General features: G+C 42.0%; 1 protein-coding gene and 1 long non-coding RNA gene across 6 annotated transcripts in view; both read left to right on the top strand.

Annotated features, from left to right (window-relative positions):
• The window catches only part of PAX9 (paired box 9), a 34883-nt gene extending 22379 nt beyond the window's left edge, over positions 1–12504 (top strand). For 2 of the 4 annotated variants that reach the window (XM_082213691.1, XM_082213688.1), the window contains one exon: positions 10268–12504. In XM_082213691.1, the coding sequence (XP_082069817.1) occupies positions 10268–10522 (255 nt within the window). In that variant the 3' untranslated portion in view covers positions 10523–12504. The remainder of the gene's footprint in view (positions 1–10267) is intronic. The other 2 variants (XM_082213690.1, XM_082213689.1) reach the window with 2 other exon arrangements.
• Positions 1–15955, top strand: part of LOC309527274 — a 439252-nt gene that overhangs the window by 331001 nt on the left and 92296 nt on the right. The gene's annotated exons all lie outside the window — the stretch shown is intronic.

Raw genomic sequence — 15955 nt, 5'->3', positions numbered from 1 at the left:
GTATTACAATCAGAAATGAATGGAACCACATGTCTCCTCCATTCCTGCATATTTTGCCGCCCTGTTTAATAAGTCAGATTTGTATTGCCATGGGTATGCAGTGCTGTCTTACCACCTGCTGGTGCCCGCTATGGCTCTCACTATCAGAATCTAAATCAGCATGAGAGCGCATGTTTCTTATTGGGGGGGATGGAGGGAAGAACAAGCCATCAGGCTTCCTTCGCTTGGACCAGCCTTTCCATTGACTGCATGTTTAAATACTTGCCAAGATCTGACTTGCTTTTCTCTCCCAGCTGGTAGGCTATTTTTGCTCCCTTCCCACAGTGCTGCCAGCTCCTCGTTGTGGTGCTGTCTCCACTATGAAATCCATCTGTGTTCTTCTTTCAGCAGACAATATCTGAAAATATTTAGCCCCAGTTTCCCAGTGGGGTTCGAAATTTATAAGCCCTTTCTCCTGTAACTTTCCCCATCCCAACCTGTTTCCAATAGAGACTGTGGTTTGATTTTCATTGACTGACTCTCTAAGAAACCACTTCTCACTTCTTCTTGTTGTATCCTACTGTTTGCACAATATTTTTGCAAGTGAGTAATTGTTGGTGCAGAGTCAATCACATTTTATGGTTTCTGTTTCTAACGGCAGATTTATTTGAAACGTGATAACCTAATAATTATGCAATATATTATGAATGGAGCAATGGTACTGACAACAAAACATTACTCTTCTCTGTGGGTTCCCCACCTCCAAACATAAATAATTTGCTTTAGCGGTTTGTGATGCCTCTGCAATGCCAGCGTAACATTTTGATGTTTTGAGACTACACTGTGTTAGCTAATGTACCCTTATGGAATGCTGACTAGCACCTATGTTTGGGTGTAGGCAGGTGTAGCAAATCTTGGGGCAGAGAAACAATATTGAATTAATTATCACCAATCTCAAAGACACTTACTGGGACCTAGGTTTTACTAAAAGTAAAGATGTTGATTTATTATTGGCTTAATTTGCAATGGATGGATAATTTCAGATTGGCTGATAAATGACAGCTAGAACTATTTGTTGATGCAGTAGTTATCCTTCTGTATGGTTCTTGAAAGCAATTTTATCATTTATTTAGATTTATATCCAGTCTTTCATCACTTTATCCCAGAATGGGTAAAAAATCATGCCAATTGGTCTCTATGGATCTCTATTATGCTGATCAGTCAATTTGGGTTTTTTGTGTCTTTTTCTGAGCTTTCTTGATCCGTGTACTGCTAAAGTCATAATCCAATCCAGGATTTCAGGTATGGTTTAGGAACCGGATTTTCCTTCAATGTGGGTTTTATGTTAAGGAAGACCATAGTTTGGAGATGCTACTTACATGCTCTGAAAAATGGGAATTCTAAAAAGGACCTTTGTTGGCTTTGCTCTCTGTGTCATCCTTTCATAAACAAAATAATAATAATATTCCCCTTCTGAGCAAGGGTTTTTTGTATCTGTGATGCTGAAATGATAGCAAGCACATAGCTGTACTTTCTTTACTGCTCCTTATATTCTTCCCATTCCTCAAAAAAAGTTGCTGAATCTTGAGACAAACAATAATTTTCTTTCAGAGAATTGATGATGGTTTGAAGAAGGAATTGTTCCTCCCACTTTCATCTCTGGTAAACAGGTTTTAATTTCCAATATGCTGGAGAAGCTGGTTGACTGATTGGTGGCCACAGATCTTAACAGTAAGCAGAAATGTTGACGGGCTTTTTTGTATTGTATTATACTGAATTGTTTAAAAGCCTGAAAAACCTGTTCAACCAGAGTTTGCAGTGGGGCGAAATAAAAATGTGTGTCAACCATGTGAACTTAAGCCTCTCTCAAACTATCAGATATTTCCTCACCAGCTTTTATCCTGCCCAGGATTTCCTCTGGGGCAAAATTTGCCATCTGTTGAATGGTCACAACAAGTATGTTGCCTACAAATTTCCTTATTTGTGGTAGCTGCCTTGTTTAACATTTGGCAAATTTAGGACTGCTGTAAATCTATGTTGGTGGAATTGGGTACCTGCTACACGTGTACAAAATATAAATTGGAAAACCCTACAAACTATTTTTTTGTTCTCGTTTTGTCCCAAAGCATTTCTGGCTGTCCATATGAAACTTTGTATAACATTCGGATGTGCTTTTTATTAGAAATTTTAGCATATGAAGGTCAAGTTTCTCTGTCCCTCTGAATGTTGCCATTTTCATACTACTCCAGGGCTTCTAGATTAGGGATGGGAAATTTGGGGCGCTCTAGATGTTTCTGGATTATACCTTCCATTATCCGTGGGCATTGTCCCCACTGCCTGGAACTGATTCCAGCAGCATCTGGAACAGCACAGGTTGCCCACTGCTGTTCTAGATACTCTCCTTATTCTTTTTTGCCGGTTCTTAGGCAAATAAAATAACATTTCCTCTGGAAAGGATCTCAGCTAGTTGACTCATTGTTCACATAAATGTTTGTGCTCTTTGCCACTGTAGAATTAACAGTGGGCAAGGAATATAGATGCCATTCTAGCACACTGGCGCTATTTATTTGGAAGTTCAGTTTTGAAATCTTGCTTCTGGAGAACTGTGCGCAGGGCTGATTGATTTTTAAAAAAAGATGTGGTGTGTGTGTGTGTGTGTAAAATATATTCTAAAATGTAACCTCGGGTTACATACACTTCAGGTTACATACGCTTCAGGTTACAGACTGTGCTAACCCAGAAATAGTATCTCGGGTTAAGAACTTTGCTTCAGGATGAGAACAGAAATTGTACAGTGGCGGCGCAGCGGCAGCAGGAGGCCCCATTAGCTAAAGTGGTGCTTCAGGTTAAGAACAGTTTCAGGCAGTGGCGTAGCGTGGGTTGTCAGCACCCGGGGCAAGGCAAGTAATTTGCGCCCCCTAACCTGTGGATTTGCGCCCCCTAACCCTAACCCCCAGATGTTGCGCCCGGTGTGGCCGGCCCCCCCTGCACCCCCATGCTACGCCACTGGTTTCAGGTTAAGATCAGACCTGTGGAATGAATTAAGTACTTAACCTGAGGTACCACTGTACAGTGTACAGTGGTACCTTGGTTTAAGAACAGTCCTGTTTAAGAATGTTTTGGTTTATGAACTCCGCAAAACCGGAAATAGTGTCCTGGTTTGCAAACTTTACCTCGGTCTAAGAACAGAATCTGAACAGTGGATGGGCACTGGTGGCAGGAGGCCTCATTAGGGAAAGTGAGCCTCAGTTTAAGAATGGACTTCAGGAACGGATTAAGTTCGTAAACCGAGGTACCACTGTAGTGTTAATGCACACTAAATTCCATGTCGGTGAATAAGAATTCCACCGCTGATGGAATTAAGTTGCTGATTAAGTTGTATTTGGGCAAATGGTCAAGTCTTCTCTTGGGATTGCATAAAATGATTTGATTATATAAATCATCTTTACTGTCCAATAGAGGAGTGATGTAGTATGTTCACATCCTGTGTATTGCCCTTGGCTTACACCCTCTTCCCGTTATATTACCCTTTTAATATTACTCATATATGACTGGCATCCCAGTCCACACTCAGAAGTACAATCTTTGGAGAACACATGGGGCGTTATTTCCAAGAAATATGTTTATATAGAATTTAAGGTCATTGCTTCATTCCGTCAGAAAGAACAAAGGGGGGGGAGAGGGGGAGAAGCAGCAAGTATGCATCAGCGCTGCCATGTCCCTTGGTTATGCAAACATACAGTTTTAACAGCTATTTCGCAAACGTGAGGTTTAGTCTGTTGGACACACATCTTTATATTCTGCTGAGCTGCAGCTTTCAAATGGGTAGTGGGGGAATTAATCTGTTTGCAGAGGAATGATAATGCCCTGAAAGAGAAGGGTGATGAAAGAACAGCTGTCAAACGCTGAAATCTTTTTTATTTACACAATCATGTTTTCATATTTCTTTCCGTAGCACATGGTTAAGGAATAACTGTGCCTTGATGCAATCCATTTTGAAATTTGCTGCATCTTGCAGTCTGAGCGTGATGGTGCAGAGGCTAAGCCATGCCTAGAGATCCAGGAGCTAATGATGGATTGATTTTAAGAAATTTAGCTCAACTTCTGGTATAATAATCCTCAAGGCAGGTTCATCGTTTTAGGGACTGCTTCAGGATCCATCACTGTCATTGGAAGCCTGGGTAGCTTCTGGGACACAGAACACTTTCTACAAGCTTTGCTGCTGGCCCCACTGTCTGGATGGAGATAGCTTGACTTCAGTTGACTATGCTCTGGTAATTTTGTGCCTAGACTACTATATTGTGTTAAATATGGGGCTGCCTTTGAAAACTGTGCAACGTTTGGTAGTCAGACTTGTAACTGGGACCAGGAAGTGTGATCAGGCTGGCCCATCACCACTGGAATTGGGTCGTTTTCAGGGCCAAAGTCAGAGTGCTGCTTTTAAGCTATAAAGCTTTAGATGATTTATGGAGTGCCTTTCCTCATATGAACGTCCTCAGATCCTCTGTTTGTCTTTGGGTTGCCTTCTCTTGGTAACACCATCAAGGGAGTCCAAGGGTGGTTATACGAGAAAGGGCCTTCTTTTTTTGCAATGGCTCCTTTTCTTTGGAATGCTTTCCCCAGGGCTGTGTGTCTGGCCCCAAGTCTAACATCTTTCTGTTACTGAGCTAAGAATTTTTGTGTACACCCCAACCATTTGGATGGTGATCTCTGTCTCTTGCTCACTCGGTGTATGGTTTTTAGCAGTTTGCTGTTTAATGGTGACCACTTGTGATAATTTTATGGTGGCCTCTATGTACTGTACTTGAGGGCAATGTCTAGTGGGGAATCACTTTAAGTTATCGTTCTTATATGTTTACTATTCAGTTTTTGAATTTTTAAAAAATGACTGAACTATACTTATTGCTGGACTTTCCTTGTTAAGGCAGGTGTGTCTCTCAGTATCCAGGAGAAACCATTGCTCAGTGGCAGAGCCCATCTTTTGCATGAAGAAGGGCATCTCTAGTTAGAAGGATTGAACTGAAGGTTTAAAAGAACAGTCTCCAGACCTGATATTCTAGAGAGAGCTACTTTCAGAATAGACAATGTGGTTTAGATAGACAAATAGTCTGATCTGGTATAAAGCAGCTTCTTGTGTATCTCCACCACACAGTGACAGGCCAGGAGTGGCCCAGCACTGGTTGAAATGCTTTGAAGGTGGGCTTTTCTCAAGGCTGATGCCCACTGGATAGGTTGTGCGAATCAACACTAAGCTCAGCTGGAATCTGTCCTGTTTCCTGCTATATGCTACTACAGGCTGAAGTGGTTTCTCAATGCAGGCTGGTGGTTGGTCTGAGAAGCTTTTCCCAAGCAGCACTTTGCTGCAAAAACAGATATGACCCCCTTCCTCCACCCAAATGGATTGGTTTCATAATGAACCATAGACCAGCTTTGATAAAGCTTCCTTAGTCTTGTGTACAAAAGAGTATCATGTATGTATGTTGAGACATCACAACCTTTTTTGGTTGAGATGACATGTAGACTCAATGTGCACCCCCAACCTACTCATGCTAAGTGTACTGTCTGAACAGGCCCTACACACATTCAGATTGTCAGTGTGTAGACTTATCTGTGTGAATGGGGCCAAGGCAATATGCATACAGTTCTTACACTTTCTGCCACCCAAATTATTCACTTCTGTCATTGCTCTGAGCATGTGACACCCTTCCTTAAATCCCTACATTGGCTACTTGTCTATTCCTGGATCCTATACGAGTTTCTTTACCTATTTACTCTTATAACTTGTCACATTCTTTCATGTGACCTTTGAGCATCCATCTCCACCAACCATCCAAAAATATCCACCCTTTCAACCCAAGATGGTGCCACCGATGCAGGTGCCAAAGGTGTGTATAGACAGTAGACGTAAGGTAGCCAAAATGGTGTCTCCCAGATGTTGTATTACAGTCCCCATCAACCCCAGTCAGAATGGCTATAGGTCAGGGATAATAGGAACTGTAGTCAAGCAACATCTGGAGGGCAACGCATTGGCCACCCCTGCAATAGACTAAACACGCACAACCTGAGGACAAGGACATTAGATGCTATCCTGAGCACGGCAGATCATGGGGTCCAGAAAGGTTTTTATTATGTCAGATGTTTAGCAGTCCCTTCAGATTCTTTAGAACAACACTGATAAGCACAACTGTGCATCTGAACCTGTTTTAACTCTTTGATTCCATACACCGAGTGACACAGATTAATTTAGTATAATTGAGGGGTAACTCCTGACGCAGGCCTTTTGTACTGTATATTCTACATCAGCCGCAGCAAAATTGTAAAAATGCATTTTGCTAAATATATAAAGCATCAAAAAGGCCAAGGGGGTTAGTCTGAAGTTCCAGTTCTCTTTGACTCTTGCAAAACGTTAATTCTGAGCCGTTGAAACAATCCAAAACATCTCCCCTGTGGATTTTGCCCCTTAAAGAAGAGGCAAAGGGGGGGAGGGAGCGAAAAGGGAAAAGAACATAGGTTACATTCAGCTAGAAGCACTTCTTAAATAATTAAATTTCCTTTCATAAACAATGGCTTCGATTATGTGAGTAATATTTACAGAACTAAAAAAATGTTTCTCAAAACCCAGCACTTAAGTAAAGACTTCGAAGTACCTTACAAGCCCATAAACACCGCAGGGTTCTCCCAACTCCTGATTTTGTATTTTGGTGTTCATTTCCTTCCATTGAATTATTGGCCCAATATTTGCTGGGCCTTGGAATTTAATCCCCTCCAGTTCAACTTCAAGTGAATGTAGTTCTTGTCAAAAATGCCAGATTAACAAATGGGTGTCAATTCCACCGTTAACCCAGGCAGCCTAAATTTCAAGCTAGTCCCAACAACATGCCTGGAACTCTAGCCACAGTTGCTTGAGTGTAAGGCCTACTGAATTCAGTAGGACTTCCTTCTAGGCAAGCATATGTAGGATTGCATGGCCTTTTTAAAAAGTGACATTTGAATCAGATTTTCAGTTCCCTGCATTTGTCATTCAAATGACCTATGTTGGTTGGGATGTAGATTTTGGCTTTGTTTTTAAAATGGTCTCTCTTGCTTTCTATTCTCCATATTAATAACTTCAGTAGAGATGTTTTGCTTGGGAGTCTATATATATATATATATATATATATATATATATATATATATATGCAGGTTTTGGTGTCTTCGGGTGTCTTCCCGTGTAAGAGTCGGGGTGTCTGTGCGACGTTTCGACGAGGTCTCACTCGTCATCTTCAGGCTGGTGCTTTCTGTGGCACAAAACCACAGCTCGCCCCTATACACGAAGCCAAGCCAGAGCACAACTAAATGCAGCACAGCCATCTTCTCAGAAAAACTCTTCACAAGCTCAAGAGGTCAAGACACGAAAGCTTTAGCAACTAATCTACACTTAATGACCCACCCAGTGGTATTCAGAATATCACTCATGAAATCACCCAAGATATCCCTCAAGTAATTAAGGAACAAAAGAAGAAAAGGCACACTAATCTAGGAACTTCCTCTCTGCCCAGAACGTTGGAGGCTATACACCACACCCCTCAACAGTATTTATAGGAACTCAAACACCAGACTCTGCTCTGTTCCAGTAACAAGAAGCCGAAAGCACCAGCCTGAAGATGACGAGTGAGACCTCGTCGAAACGTCGCACGGACACCCCGACTCTTACACGGGAAGACACCCGAAGACACCAAAACCTGCATTCCTGTACCCGTGAAAATCTACGAAAGCATATATATATATATATATATATATATATATATATATATATATATACACACATATATATAATGTCATTGTTCACCGGGGTAGTAACATAACAGTAGAGGGATCTTTTATTATTTAATAGGGTACAGTGTAATGGGACATGTGTGGTAAATAAATTTTAACTATCATTAAAAAAATTTCAAAAGAACTCAAGGTGGTATACATGGCTTTCTCCTTCTCCATTTTTATCCTCACAACCACCCTGTGTGGTGGGTTAGGCCAAGAGGCAGTGCCAGCCCCAAGGACACCAGTGCGCCTCCTGGCTGAGTGGGGATTTGAATTGCTCCCCCAAACCTCATTCCAACACTCTGTTATGCCGTATATCCATATATGCCACATGGCAAACTGATTTTGGCATTCAGGTATTTAAAAGATGGAAAGGGAAAAAAAGGTACTTGGGATGGAAGCATCCTGTTTTAAGATAGTATCTCCTTCTGGATCTCTAGAAGACACCAATAAGATCCAGTGTGGTGATTAGAGAGAGGACTTGCAGGGGGGAAATAAAAGTTCAAATCAGTGGCCCAGTTAAGATGGTTTTGAGGGCATGGACTGGGCTTATGATATGGTTCACATCCATTAAACTGCCACCACTTACAGTTCTACTGTGACAATTTGTGAAATCGCAGCAGCCCTTCACCCCTCCCACTGAATTGCGCCAGAGCCCAAAAGGGTCCGGACAAGGAGTAAATGAGGATTAATTTTATTTTGCAGAGACATCTCTAAGGAGAGAATGAGATAACCTCGCATAAGCCACCCTGAAATCCTTGAAGAGAGGATACAATACAAACACGCTAAACAAAATATTTACACACTTCTCTCTATTCAGTTAAATTACAGGGGATTCTAATGGTTTCCAGAGGGGTCGCTAGCTGTATTAGTCCGTTGCAACAAAAACAGCAGAGAATATTGTGGCATCGCTAGCTTTTAAGGCAACTCAGTACTTTTTGCTGTTTTTACAATGACTTGGTGTCAGAGCAGTGCCTGATGACCTGCAACTGTAGATTGCCCAAGCTGTGGTTTTCGTTCTTTAAATTCCCATAAATTTGGAATTTTGAAATGTCCGCTGTCTCTCCTCAGTAGAATGACAGCAGGATTGGGCCTGAAGTTGTTAACTGCTCTCCATGGGTGTTTGTGCAAGCTGGTGGTCCAGGTGTCTGTTTGTATAAAGAAGGGAGAGGCAACCCCCTGTCTCTGTAGGAATTCACAGTGAATGACACTTTACTTAAATAAAAGAAGTTTGGTCTTTAAATCACAGAATGCCTCCTGTCCTCAAGACAAGATCACCACACACACACACACACACACACACACACACACACAGCGAGAGAGAGAGAGAGAGAGAGAGAGAGAGAGAGAGAGTTTTGTTCTTTTTTTGTCTGTGTCTTTTAATACTTTATTTCCCCAGGAATGAAGCCTTAAAATACAAGGGCTGGATTTAATGATCAGTGTTGTTGTTGTTGTTTGGGGGGGAGGTTCCACCAGAACGTTCTCCAGCAAGAATTCCATAGAAATGGGCTTGGCAGTGCTCCTGTGCCGCCGCTCACTTTAATTCCAGTGTGGCTTGTGCAAGAGAACTTCAATGAGCACAGCAGTCGGATGTAAATTTGGTAGTCCCTGTTCAAGGAAGTATGTAAACATCATCTTAGGGTGTTTCACCAAGTGATTATATGAATGCCTTTTGCTCCGGTGTGTGTTTTGAAAGCAAGCTAGAAAGCAGAAGGCACTGTAAACTCAAATGTGCTTTCTTTCTTTTTTCTTTTTGAAAAATATAATTTTATTTTACATTTTATTATTGTTATATTTTGAATTAGATATATATGGGGGCACCAATTTTTTTAAAAAAAATATATTAAAGATTTATTGGTTTACAAAAGTTATGTGCAATGTGTCTTTTTCAAGTTGCATTTTCTACCGATCGAATATGCTCTCTAGTTAATGAAGGGTTTTCGTTCAACAGGGTTCCCCAGTGGGTATGTTTAAAATCAAAACTTAAAAGATGTCAGTTGGATTAAACCATCCTCCGAGTAAATGAAATAGGAACAAGCCCGGCAACAGTAAACAGCATAGCCCACTCAAAAACACAACAAGTGTACCACTTATATTTTTGGAAGTAATTTTGCAGCATTAAGAAGCTTGCGGTAGTTGTTATGAGGTGAAAGAAACAAGATAGTATTTACACTGTAAAGATGTACCTAAAAGCCATTTTGCTTTATGAGGAAAAACAGTAGAAATGTCTCCCCTCCCCACAAACCTCTCACTCAAAGTACCTGGGACCTGAGGCAGAAAATCCCACTAGTGCCTCTCCCCGTTCTAAGCAGTAAAAATATAATACAACCATTTAATAGCTTAACAATTACCTGCCTTTTCATGACACCTCAAGTCTGCCGCCTGAGGCCATTGCCTCACTCTGCCCAACGGCAGGGCTGTCCCCGTTTTTAAAAATCCACGTGTTTATTCTTTTTCAGTAACTGTCATTATTTCCTCTCCTCTCTTTCAGGCACCAAGTTGTCTCCCCACTGTTGGAAGTTTTGTCTCTGCACCAACAATGGCGCCTTATCCCACGGCAGCGCAAGTCTCTCCGTACATGGCGTATAGTGCCGCTCCTTCTGGTTACGTAGCTGGCCATGGCTGGCAGCATGCTGGAGGCACTCCGCTATCGCCCCACAACTGTGACATCCCTGCGTCGCTGGCTTTCAAGGGTATGCAGTCAGCCAGAGAAGGTAGTCACTCTGTCACAGCCTCTGCACTCTGATATCAGAAACATGGCAGAACAATTTAAAGCCAGACCAGACCAGTCACTTTCCCTGTAATTCCTTCTCACAGATGGACCTTATGGGGCTGCTGACATTTGAAATATTTTTCCCTTCATTAATAATAATAATAATAATCCTTGGGGTTCAGTAAGTGTAAATAACCTAAGAAAGTGATAAATGTGTTGCTGCCCCTTGCACTGTTTTGCATCGAGAAGACCTTACAACCCTCAGAGGGCTATTCATTGGTGAAACCACACATATTTATTCTAAGCAAAAGGAGAGTCTCCAACGTGCAATTGTTTCAGATTTGTGAAAACCCAGTCAAGGAAAACCAGTAGATAATGCTACAATCCTAACTAAGAAAGGCAACCAAAACCAGAAGTTCTCTTCTGGATCACTCAATCGTTCTTTTTTCCGCAAAATAAATAAACAAATTGTATGGACAAGTGGAGAAGAGTTTTGGTTAACAGACAGTTGACTTCTTCTAGTAACAAACAAGAAAAGCAAATGAATACATGGCTCTGTTATTTATCCTGTATTTTATTGTGATTACAAAGGCAATTTAACTTTTGTTTTCTATCTGTAAATAAGGACCTTGGTCATAATTTGCGTTCCCACTACTCGACTCATTTCTGTTTTCTTTTTGTTGCCTGAAAGGCGACATCTTAGCCATGTGTTGTTTTCGTTTCTTAACAATGGCCTTTACCTTAAACGATCCAAATTTTGACAGTTCTTTTGAGTATATTTTGGGCACAGGGTGGAGACACCTGCATCTCATGAAAAGCATTTTTGTTTCTACAGCAGAGAACTTAACGTGACCCCCTCAAATCCCCGTGGGTTGGTTTCAGAGTGTCCATTCTGCACTTTCCATTTGCAGAAGAGATTAAGATCCCAAAATGTCTGCTGTACAACGAGAGGAGAAAGTAATTTTCTCCAATTTCCTCTCCCTACAGCGTCTCACACTGTTTCAGAGGGTCTCTGCAACCATCTGGAGTGACCTTTCAAGGGCCATGGGGGGAATTAGCAAAAATGCCCCCCCCCATCCAGCAGAATTGTTCTGTGTTCTGCTCACACAGACTCTGGATCCAACCCACTGATTACAATGGCACTTGGGTGTGACTTATGTTCTCTGGATTAGGGCTGAGAAAATTCCTCCATATGGTACCCAATCTTCTGAAATCATGGTATCATCACACCAATATAAAGATTCATGGATGGGAAGGACCTGAACAGAATGGGAGCCTGCATTTAATGTGAAATTTTGTGCAGATATTTTTTTAAAATAAGCCAAGGGCACAATACACCAGGAAGTTCTCCTGCCCAAGCATGGTAGAGTTCTTGTGCACCTCCCATTCATTTCAGTGGGTGCTTGTGCAGGAGGTGGGTGAGTTATGCCCCATGTTAACCACTGTGAAAGAAAACTGTACTGTAAATTGTCGGCTTACCTGTGTTCAGCAATTCCAGCCCAAAACTTTGTTGTCATTTTAAAAAAGGAAAATGAGAAAAGTTGTCTTAAATTCATGCTTTATTGAATGTAAAAAAAGAAAGACTTTCGGTAAAGTTTACAATGTTGTACATAAGCATGTTTCATTCATAGGCATATTGGTGGCGGTACTACAGATATTATTTATAATGTTAACAAAATTCCATTTTTGCATTTCTGTATTCTTTATCAAGCATCATTTCACAGCCTTTTGGATCCCAATTGCTCTCTTTTACTCTTTCCCCCTTAACAGTATAATCTTTTCAAGATGGCCTGTTTTCCTTGGACAATAATAAAGTTGTGAATATAGTTTCGGAAAGCCTCCTCGAACTTGCAGATGCGTGCTGAAGATTAACCATGAAAAGGAACGATTTGAAAATTGACATGATATTTCCTCGCATTATAAAATATTAATATATTATGTATTTTTGTAAGTCTAGTGCAATAATGTAAAGACACATCATTCAATACAGATTTTGAAAGACTTCTTTAATAAAATTATCTCCGTTTCTTCCTAGCCATGCTACATATACTGCTGAAACAGCAAGATAAGATCCTGTCTCTTTTATGAGAATTTCATGCTTTTGTTTCAAAATGCCAACAAAGGTAGATTTCTAAGGCACTGCAAAGAAAATAATATGTGATGTCATGCCGATACTTCCTGGGAAACTTTCCAAAACATTTCCCTACTGCAATCATTTAGTCAAATGTTGAATTGAGAATATTGGTGAGATATAATCAGCATGAGCAAACAGTCTCCGGGTCACAATTTTCTTCTGGCACACAACAGAACTGACTGACCAGGAACTAACTGCAAGCCTGCTTGAAATGAATAAAGGGTGTGCAGTTGTTGTGTTTGATGCGCTGTGTGTTACCCTTGTGTGTGTTACCCTTGGATCATGGGTCAGTATTCATTTTGGCTACAATCTTAGTGCAGCCAGCAGAACAGCTCTGTTGATCAAGCCACCTTGAGTGAGTTTCACTCAAAAAGGCAGCGTATGAATATTTCAGAACAAAGGATGATATCCAAGAATGTCTGCCAGTTGGCACAAGGGAAGTCTGCTTGCGCAATGGGACCTCCAGTTTCTCAACTCCCCGGTGCCCCCAAATCTGCTTCAGAGGGTCTCCTTAACAGCCAGATAACCATGTGGGGTGCGGGGGTAGGAGAGGGAGAAGTCCAGCTGTAGAAGTGGAAGCCTGCTTGTGTGACACAGGATCTTGCCCAAATACTTAGGAATAAGTGATGGACCAGAGCACGCCAGGCACTCCTGTCTTCCACTGCCTCCTGCAGTTTGGTCAAACTCATGCTGGTAGCTTTGAGAACACTGTCCAACCATCTCGTCCTCTGTCGTCCCCTTCTCCTTGTGCCCTCCATCTTTCCCAACATCAGGGTCTTTTCTAGGGAGTCTCCTCTTCTCATGGAGCCTCAGCTTCAGGATCTGTCCTTCCAGTGAGCACTCAGGGCTGATTTTCTTAAGAATGGATAGGTTGGATCTTCTTGCAGTCCATGGGACTCTCAAGAGCAGGGGTCGGCAAGCCTTACCGGCCATGGGCCGGATCACTCCCATGAAGATCATCCGTGGGCTGGGCTGGTGCAGCGTGATGCTGAAAATCGCCTCTGCGCATGTCCGCGGCGCCGAAAATTGTGCCTGCGCAGAAACGATTTTCGGTGTCTGAACATGCACAGACACGATTTTGGGTATCTGCGCGTGCGCAGAAGCCATTTCCGGCACCACTCGGCGAGTCGCCATGCTACTTTAGCGCAGAGTGTGGGGGACTTGTCGAGCAGGCAGCTCAGTTTGTGGTGGCTTGTGGGCCAGTAAAACGGTCTTTGTGGGCCGCATCTGGCCCATGGGCTGCACGTTGCCGACCCCTGCTCAGGAGTCTCCTCCAGCACCATAATTCAAAAGAAGCTATGAGCTATGCTGTGCAGGGCCACCCAAGACGGACAGGTCACAGTGGAGAGTTTTGACTAAATGTGATCCACCTGGAGCAGGAACCGGCAAGCCACTCCAGTATCCCTACCAAGAAAACTCCATGGACAAAAACAACAGGCATATGCACGTTTACTTGGGTATAAATCATAATGAATACAGTAAATCTTAGTTCTGAATACAGTGGTACCTCTAGATGCGAACGGGATCCGTTCCAGAGCCCCATCCGCATCCTGAGCAGAACTCAACCCACGTCTGCGGGTCACGATTCACCACTTCTGCGCATTCGCATGGCGTCATTTTGAGTGTTTGTGCATGCGCGAGGGGTGAAACTCGGAAGTAACCCGTTCCGTTACTTCCGGGTCACCGCAGAACGCAACCTGAAAACGCTCAAGCTGAAGCGTCTTTAACCCGAGGTATCCCTGTAATCCTGTATAGGATTGTGCTGCTAAAGACTAAAATGGGGTTGCAGGAGCAGCTGGCAGGGGAGGGCAGCACCTGTCATCCCGCACACCTGCAGCTGGAAGAAGGGCAGATATAATAAACACACCCACACTGCACCCTAGGCTAAGGTTACCAGACGTCCCCGTTTCCTGGGGACAGTCCCCGGATTTACAAATCAGTCCCCTGACAAAATCCATCTATTTAGTAGGAAGCTGAAAAGTGTCCCCGGATTCATTGAAAAAAATCTGGTAACTTTACCCTAGGCATGTGAGCCTAATTTCACACAACCCTTTTTGTTGAATACAGTGCAAAAAGCACTTGCCTGGGTATCCATTTCTTCACCATGTGGATCAGAGTCTAGAAGTTAAGTACACTAATCCTGAGCGGGGCCCCTCCCCCATCTTTCACGCAGCTCGTATCGATTCTATGAAAAATCCTATTTTGTGAAGAGGAAGAAAAATACTAGGAAAAAGAAAGAAGCCTATTTGTATACAGTGTGACAGTTTCTCCTTGCCTCTACTCTCCTTGTCTCTATTTAATTTTAATTCTTTTTTTTAAAAAAAGAAAGGTGAAGTTTTTAATAAAAAAACAGGGTTATGCAATGAATAATATAATGCTTAACTCTAGTAAATTTACACACATGCAACAATGATTCCGACTCTCTCACCAAGATTGTAACTTGGGGGTGGGGGCTACGTTTACAATCCCATCTTAAATTAAGTAAATAATTTGCTTTGGTTCATGTGGAATCCAAGTTCATAGGGAGCAGCATTTTACATAGCTGTGACATGTTAGCATGACCACAGCAAAGCTGGGGATAGCAAGGAACAAGGTGAAACCATTTTTTTTAAAAAACAAAAGCATGTATTACAAATATCAAAGCGCTTGTAGTCAACATTTTATTTTCCTGAACAAATAATCACTTTTTTCCTGAATGTCCCATGAAGTATGAGTGTCTCTAAATAATAGCTAAAACAAGTATGCTTGTTGTGGAAATATGAATTAATGGCACAGGTTGTGGTCTTCATCCTTTAAGGGAAGGTCAGACCTTGATAACCTTATACCTGCTGCTTTGTACCTGGGAGGATATTAATAGGCTAGTTGTTGAAAATAATGCTGTTCAAAGTACAGGAATCAGTCAATGGAGCCCATTGAACAACGTTGGTTTTTTTCTGGCTCTTTAAAAGTTGTTCTTCATTTATGTTATTATAAAGTATTTACATTTGTCTAAGAACATGTAAGACATGCATAGGAGGCAAAGTGCAAGATGAAATTATGTAGCTGCGCTCTCTTTTATATCAATTTCGGACCCATTTACCAGAGCAGAGGATTTAAATAAAAGAGGTCCCACTGACATTGTTTCAAGTATTGATCTTCCAATTACTCTAAAATGGGGAAGGGAAAAAGAAATAACTTCAGCCTTTTAAAGCAATATTTATTCTACAAAAGCCTAGACTAATTAAAAAAGGTAAAGGTACCCCTGCCCGTACGGGCCAGTCGTGTCCGACTCTAGGGTTGTGCGCCCATCTCACTTAAGAGGCCGGTGGCCAGCGCTGTCCAGAGACACTTCC

This window comes from Podarcis vaucheri (genome assembly GCF_965113315.1).
Source record: "Podarcis vaucheri genome assembly, chromosome: 1".
Classification (NCBI taxonomy): Eukaryota; Metazoa; Chordata; class Lepidosauria; order Squamata; family Lacertidae; genus Podarcis; species Podarcis vaucheri.
Note: the sequence above shows the minus strand (reverse complement) of the source record. Positions and strands in the feature narration are given on the sequence as shown.